Below are 7914 nucleotides of genomic sequence, written 5' to 3' on the forward strand. Positions count from 1 at the left end.
AGATACCCGAATCCTTGACGCCCTGAACAAGGTAGCCCCTCTATCCACGGCCAAAAAGGAAACTGAGCTAAGAGATCGGCACCGTGGTACAATATAGATCTGCAGTCGGTCAGATCAGAGTGCAAAAAGCTAGAAAGACTTTGGCGAAAGGATAAGAATGATTGCACTAAACTTCATACAGAACAGCCCAGAGAAGCTATCAAAAACAGGTCAGAGCTGCTAAAGCAACCTTCTATGGAAACAGAATTAGCGAGGCAGACTGCTCATCTAGAGAACTCTTCAAAATCTATAAAGAAATCTCAGTCGTCTCACTCTCCAATTCTCCGGAAGCTGATTCCGTCATGGAATGTAACAAGGTGGCAGAATATTTTGCCAACAAGGTTAAGAAAATATACAGCTCTTTCCCCACATATCCTGCGGCTGGAGAAACCTTCACTGAACTGAAGGAACTAGAGTTGGCTAATTCAAAACCGAGGTTAGAATGCTTTACTGTACAACCCAGTAAAGAACTTGCAACCATCTGTACTAGCATAAAATCGGGCTCTCCTCGTGACCCCGCTCCTCCAAAGGTTCTGGGCGCAAGTATAGCTACTTTAGAACCATACATCCGCCATGTCCTTGCAACATCCTTTGACTCCCAGACCCTGCCAAGAAACTGGAAAAAGGCAATTGTACTACCTATTAGGAAAAAACCCAATGTTAGCCATGATGTCCTGGAGAACCTACGACCTATTTCTCTGCTACCCTATACCACTAAAATTGCAGAGAAAATTGCAAATGTGCAATTGATGGCATTTGCGGAGAAGAATAATCTCCTACACCCCTCACAATCGGGGTTCCGAAGAGGCTTCTCTACTGAGACGGCCCTATTAAGAGCCACCGAAACTCTACGTCAAGGAGCAGACGCAGGCCTAACCATGGCACTGGTCATGCTAGACCTTAGAGCAGCGTTCCACACTGTAGCACATATCACCTTGCTACAGTGTCTGAACAGAGGAGGTGTGACTGATAGAGCACTCGGTTGGCTTAAATCGTTTCTGACAGCAAGAAGCTTTCAAGTTCAACGTGGCTCATTCCAGTCTGAAGAGTGGGTATTGGAACAGGGGGTGCCACAGGGCTCTGCCTTAAGTCCTACCCTTTTTAACTTATATATGGCCCCCCTGGCTGAGTTAGTCCAATCGTTCGGCGTAGAGATTGTATCCTACGCCGACGATACACAGCTCTTACTCACCCTCACCCAAACGCCGGCTGCTGAAGCCAATAACTTCAGAGCCTGTATGCAAGCACTGGCCACTTGGATGGATACGCACTGCGTTAAACTGAACGGATCCAAGACAGAAGTCTTGGTAGTTGGTGGTGATCAACGGCTTTGGACATGTGATTGGTGGCCAAGCTGTTTAGGCGATATGCCTACACCATGCACTGAAGCCAAAAACTTAGGGATATGGATGGATCCCACACTCTCCTATGAGACACACATCAACCGTCTAGTAGGCAAGTGCTTTGGAGTCCTAAAGACTCTCAACAAAACCCTAGATCTCCTTCCTTTGGAGGCCCGGCGTACTATGACCCAGGCACTGATAACGTCACGCCTCGATTATGGGAATGTCCTTTTCCTGGGAGCTTCTAGTAAAAGCATTGGACGACACCAGATATTGCAAAATGCTGCAGCCCACTTAGTGCTTAGACTCCCACGAAGAGCCAACTCTAAAACCACCCTGGATGCTCTCCACTGGCTCCCAGTGAAAAAAAGAATACAGTACAAAGCACTCCTAATATGTCATCAGATCATCTGGAATAAAGCCCCCAGCTATCTGACAGGTCTGGTTACCAGGTATGAACCACGCAGATCACTTAGATCTAGCGGTATGGGCACGCTTATGACCCAATCAATCAATCAAAGACATTTCTAGAGCGCACTACATACCCGTAGGGTCTCAAGGCGCTGGGGGTAGGGGGGGTGCCGCTACTGCTCGAACAGCCAGGTCTTCAGCTTCTTCCTGAAGGAGAGGTGGTCTTGGGTCAGGCGCAGGTCGGTCGGGAGGGAGTTCCAGGTCTTGGCGGCCAGGTAGGGGAAGGACCTTCCTCCTGTAGTCGCTCTTCAGATGCGGGGGACCGTGGTGAGGGCGTGGTTGGCTGAACGGAGGTGGCGTTTGGGAGCGTAGAAGTTGATTCGGCTGTTGAGGTAGCTCGGGCCTTGGTCGTGTAGGGCTTTGTGTGCGTGGGTGAGGAGGCGGAAGGTGATTCTTTTGTTGACGGGGAGCCAGTGTAGGTCTCTCAGATGTCCGGAGATGTGGCTGGTTCGTGGGATGTCGAGGATGAGTCTGGCTGAGGCGTTCTGGATCCGCTGGAGTCTCTTCTGGAGCTTGGCGGTGGTACCGGCGTAGAGGGCGTTGCCGTAGTCCAGTCGGCTAGTGACGAGGGCCTGGGTGACGGTCTTCCTGGTCTCGGTGGGGATCCACCAGAAGATCTTCCGTAGCATGCGTAGGATGTTGAAGCACGCCGAGGAGACGTTGTTGGCTTGTCTGGTCATGGAGAGGGAGGAGTCCAGGATGAAGCCCAGGTTGCGTGCATGGTCTGTCGGTTTGGGTGCGGTGCCCAGGGCGGGAGGCCACCAGGAGTCGTCCCAGGCGGAGGGTGAAGAGCCCAGGATATACCCACCGCTATAGGAGAGAAAAAATGGGAGGTCGGTCCTTCAGAGTGGCGGCTGCCACAGCATGGAATAAACTTCCCATCCATCTCCGCCTGGAGCCTTTCAGAAACCATTTTCCGACGGCAACTTAAAACTCATCTGTTCTCCTCATAGCCTACTTAATGCCCCATGCCTCGTACTGTCCTCTCCCCCTTAATGAGTTTCGCCTCTCTTTTTTAGCGCGGGGACACGCCGAGATGGCGTACTTTCCATGCGCTCTATAAATGTCTTTATTATATTATATTATTATTTACAAGAATATGGTTCAGCCCTGTGTTTCCTCCTGCTCTGGCGCTACACTTAGCAGTGTAGCGCCAATGTAGGCACCCTTGCACCATAATGCAAGGGTGTCTGCCTGCAAGGGAAGATTGTTTATGTGCATGAAGGTCCCTCTTCCTGCATATAAACAATCTTGAAATGCTGTTTTGTCACTTCTATGTATGCTGGTTAATGTAGCACACATTGAAGTTACAAACTATAATTTTTTTTAAAGATTATTTATATGCATGAAGGGTCTCCTTCCTGAACGTAAACAATCCAAGGCGTTTTGCTTTTTGCATGTGTGCTGCAAAAAGCAGAAACGAGGAGAAATAAAGCATTTCTCTTTGTTTGGCGCTGCCTCCTATTTACGCTGCCTTTGTAAATAGGGGGCAGTGTCAAAATCAATGGGTGTTGCGGTGGAAGGCGCACCGCAACACCCACTGCCCACCCTTTTCCCTTTACCGACATCTGAAAGTTTTGCGGAAGGAATACAGCTGCAAAAAGAAAAGAGAAGACACGCCTGAATGTATCAACGCGTACCTGTCCGCGCCTGGACAGGACAGCTTAAGAAGATGCTTGATGCCGACTCCGAGCAGCGTACCCCCAGACCCTACGAAATAAGGAGCTCAAGGCACAGTCAAACAACACCACAGGACCCCTGGCCCAACATCGGGTGTGGCCATAACAAGAAATACGGTACACCAGTCCTGTTCTTTTGAACTTGCTTCCCTGATGAAGACCTTCACCTAAAAGAAGTGCCATCTAGAAGGTCGAAATGCATTGCCCCATTTTTGAGAGAGGTTCTTAGGCCAACCAAGTCGAGTTCAGACTTTGAATTTATCCTAGCCCTGAATCCAGGATTTTTTCTGCCCCTCTTGTTGGAAATAATTCCCTTGACCTCCCCCCTGGCATAGAAGAGCACTATCAGCCTGAGGACAGTAAAACGCTATAATCTGCCCTTGTTGCTCTTTCCCAAAGTAATAGGACTAACGATGGATGGAAAGACTCACATCCACTTGTACCATTGAAATACTCTTAATACTTTCTTATGTTTTTTGTCCTTGGAACACGCTTGTCTTTAATGTTTATATTAGCACATGTTTAACTTGTTTTTCACTGTATATATTTACAGAACACACTGCCTTGTTTAGATTGTACACATTAAGAAATGTTTCCAATGCCCATCAGTGGGTTGTGTTTGTGTATTGTGAAAAATTAAAAAAGAAAAAAAGTTAAATGCAGACATCCCAATGTTAATTAAAAAAGCGTTTGGGTACCGAAAAGTTTGTTGAATTTATGGTGTCAGAGGCACGCTGTTGTTGCACAATTACCCTTTTCACTCTAAGCATAGCTTGAAAGGGGGCCTTATTTACAAGGCCGCATTAAACCTCGTTAAGTGGCTTAGCTCTGTCTTGTAAATAAGGTGAAGCCCCTAACGCCACAGGAACATTGCAAAAAGTGACATTCCCACGGTGATAGGGGCCTGTAAATATGTCCCTGATTGTGAATGAGCATGTGAAAGTATGAAAGAGCACCGATGACAGAGTGAGAATCAGGGAGTAAGAGAGTGGACAGGGAGGCAAAGAAGAGGAAAGGAAAACAGAAGGAGAGTTTGGGTAGAAAGCCGAACAAAGAAGCTGATTGAAAGAGAGGGAGAATATAGAATTAGTGGCCAACTACAGGCATTAACGCAACTGATTTTCCTGTGTTCTGACATTGATGGGCAAACAGCCTGCTGCCTAGTAACTGATGTCCAGGCATCAAATGACCCAGGAACTGATTGGTGAGTATTATGCACCCAGTAGCTTATTGCAAGTAACGCATTACCATGCCTTATATGACCCAGAAGCAGATGGCCAGCCATCCCGTGGCCCAGTAGCTGATCGCCAGGTCTAATATGGTCATGAATTATGTGGCCCAGTGACTGGAGGGCATGCATCTCATGGCTCAATGACAGATAGGAATGGTTTATATTTCCCATTCCCAAATGACAAGACATTTTAAAACAGGGACTGATGGGCAGGCTTTATGTTGCCAATAACTGCTAAGGGTATTCCTTCAATTTTTGTAGCTAATGAATCGGAAATTACTTTCAGAGGAACCCTTTCTTTTTTCTATTGCCAGTACGTAGTCTGTTAGAACTGGTATCTGGCACACTTTTAAGCTAATGTGTATAGACAGATGTTAGAAATCTGATTGCCATAGTCTGATACAGGAATTTTGAAAGTCCGATTTTGAGAGTATCCACATCTCTTTTCAATATATAATTTTATATATATATATATATATATATATATATATATATATATATATATATATATATATATATATATATATATATATATATATATATATATATATATATATATATATATATATATATATATATATATAGATATATATAGATATATATAGATAGCGGTATGTAGCTCTATACTGTTGATTAAACAGATAATGACTCAGAAGAGATCATTAAGTATTGGTTTTGTGTACCTGGTTTAAAAGTCCTAAAATTGCAGGGCCTCATTCACAAAATGTTGTCGTAGGGCAGGGCTCAAGCCTTCTTGCTTTGCTGCCCGACAGCACAAGAAGAGGGCAGGAATCAATCATACGCATTCCTCTCCTTTTCCCCTGTGCTGGTGCACAATGGTGCAAGGGTGCCTGCATCGAAGGGATGATTGGTTTTGGGCAGGAGGGGCACCTTCCTGCACAAAGATAGTCACAAGAGGTAATTTCCTCTATCTATGTGTGCTGCTGATCTTTTAATTTTGCAGTGTATTCGCGAACCGATAGCAACATTTTAAAATAAACATAATTTAAAAATGCTTATAAACTTCAGCAGGGTCCCTGTGGGACCCCTCACCATATCTAGAGGTCAAGGTCTTCCTACCCTGCCCCCTTTTCATTCTTTTTATACTATTTTTGTCAAGCAGAGTCCCAAGATGGCTGGCAACACTTACTGGTTGAAGTGTTGGCAGCCAATCAAATTTTGCGAGGATCCGCGAGTCCACTGCAAGGACTCGATTCCCAGATATCTGTATTTTTTTTAATGAAATATCTCAGAAACTACTGAACGGATTTACACCAAATCATACAAAGCACACTTTCTGGACTATTATCGAACTTTCTGACAAATTTGGTGTAATTCCGATTAGCGGTGCGGGCTGTAGTCTTGTTCAAAAACTGAGAAAAATCCCCATCGACATCACATGGGGAAAACCCAGCTTGGAACCGCCCTTTTTTCTCGGCCCCCCCCACTTGATGGGTCCCCCTAAAAATGTCAATACAGTAGGGGAACCAAAAAGGGGAATTTTTGTGAAGATTCGTGAATCTGCGTTAAAGTTATTGGCAAGACAAAAAACACTTTTCATATGAAATCTTTGATACTAACTATAACAACCTAAAAAAAGAAAAAGGAAAAACAAGGGGAAATAAAGGTATTTCTCCTTGTTGTGCCTCCCTTAATCTCCCCTCGGTTTTCGTAAGCTTTTGATGCATTCTCAGGTATACGAAATCTCGGGAATGTGACTAGTAATCAACTGACTGACACGTCTTCGCCAGCAAAAACCAAACATATAAACATTGCCAGGTGCACAGCAGCTGCTGCGAGGGATGCATTGCAAGGCACTGTGCAGCTTTCAAAAGGTGGTTGGGAATTATTTTTTCAGCAATAGGTGACTTTAACCTCTTAAAAGGATCAATCCAGAGCTACAAAGAAGTTATAGGATGACTCCAATAAATCTGGGGGTTGTAGTTTTGCAAAAATCGCAGTTCTCTAACTCTTAAAAGAAAATAAAGTTAAACATACACAGTCCATATAATGTAAATTATTCTATAAATTTAAATCAGAGAAACACAAGAGTTTTTCATAACCACATTTGAATTTTTTGGTTTTTTATTACAGCTGAATAAGAAAGTGAAGCGCAAAAAAGCTGTATCTCCATATCCACCTCCGAGCAAAGGTGATGATGTCAAGGAAGGGACAGTGTGCGAGGCAGCAGGATGGGGCCTGAGAAACAATGTGGATCAAAATCCTTCTAAAGCGCTAATGGCAGTCAATGTCACTGTCGTAAGCAGAGCCACCTGCAATGACCGGAAACACTACAATTCAAAGCCGAAAATAACAATGAACATGCTGTGCGCGGGTGACAGGAACGGTGGGAAAGACACATGCGCTGTAAGTAATTTAATTCAATGTTATGTTACAATAAAACAATCAAATAAGAAACTTCAAATCAGTGGCAGACGGTAACTTTAGCATGGTTGGGGGCCACACCCACACAAATACACACTCACTCACATCCATGCATAAACACACATGCACACACACACACACCCATTCCCAACACTCACTCAAATACACATGCTTATATTCATACATACACACACGCACCAAACATCCAAAAACAAAACTTATCTTCACTGCAGCTAGGTTGAGTAGTTTTCCACATCAAGCAATTCTAAATGTTGACAAATGATTGGCTTAAAGAAAAGCAGGTCTTTTAGAATGTTACTAAGTCTTTCTACATCCTTCATACCCTTATATTTTTCTTCCTAGGGAGACTCCGGCGGCCCATTGATCTGCAATAGAGAACTCAGAGGCATCACCTCATTTGGCCCTCAACGATGTGGCCTTAGGAAGCCCGCTGTGTACACACTTCTCACAGATGACTATCTGAACTGGATAAGAAAAATGACAGGAGGAGATTTGTAATGTTAATTTTGTTCTGTATTAGTACTAAGGTGTAAATTAGGTAGTGTGCATCTAAGGGTATATCAATAACTCCATATCATGAAGATGATTTCAAAACTGAGGAACCGAATTTTTGGTGAACATATGGGAACAATTACCTATATTCCAAGATATAATGATATTGCACATGTCTGAGGAGTTCTCACATATTATAAATGAGCAAGGTCAAATGCAGATTTCCTTTTTAAGGTAGTGGAAGGCTGCTGTG

At 44.2% G+C, this 7914-nt stretch overlaps 1 protein-coding gene across 1 annotated transcript; it reads left to right on the top strand.

Moving 5' to 3' along the window:
* The first annotated feature begins 341 nt into the window (after positions 1 to 341).
* On the top strand, positions 342 to 7677 carry LOC147667217 (granzyme A-like). The gene is made up of 3 exons (XM_086948841.1): positions 342 to 475; positions 6803 to 7130; positions 7512 to 7677. Exons 1-3 carry the CDS (start codon positions 342 to 344, stop codon positions 7665 to 7667), a joined length of 618 nt encoding a protein of 205 aa, XP_086804967.1. The 3' UTR covers positions 7668 to 7677.
* Positions 7678 to 7914: the final 237 nt, after the last annotated feature.

Source organism: Lissotriton vulgaris, unplaced genomic scaffold (genome assembly GCF_964263255.1).
Source record: "Lissotriton vulgaris unplaced genomic scaffold, aLisVul1.2 SCAFFOLD_3310, whole genome shotgun sequence".
Taxonomy (NCBI): Eukaryota; Metazoa; Chordata; class Amphibia; order Caudata; family Salamandridae; genus Lissotriton; species Lissotriton vulgaris.

Bases quoted from the DNA above. Each gene is read 5' to 3' on its own strand.
- LOC147667217 (XM_086948841.1), top strand. From the start codon at position 342: ATGGAATGTAACAAGGTGGCAGAATATTTTGCCAACAAGGTTAAGAAA. The intron at 476-6,802 runs GTTAGAATGCTT...AATTTAAATCAG, and splicing joins TTGGCTAATTCAAAACCGAG to AGAAACACAAGAGTTTTTCA. The intron at 7,131-7,511 runs GTAAGTAATTTA...TTTTCTTCCTAG, and splicing joins GTGGGAAAGACACATGCGCT to GGAGACTCCGGCGGCCCATT.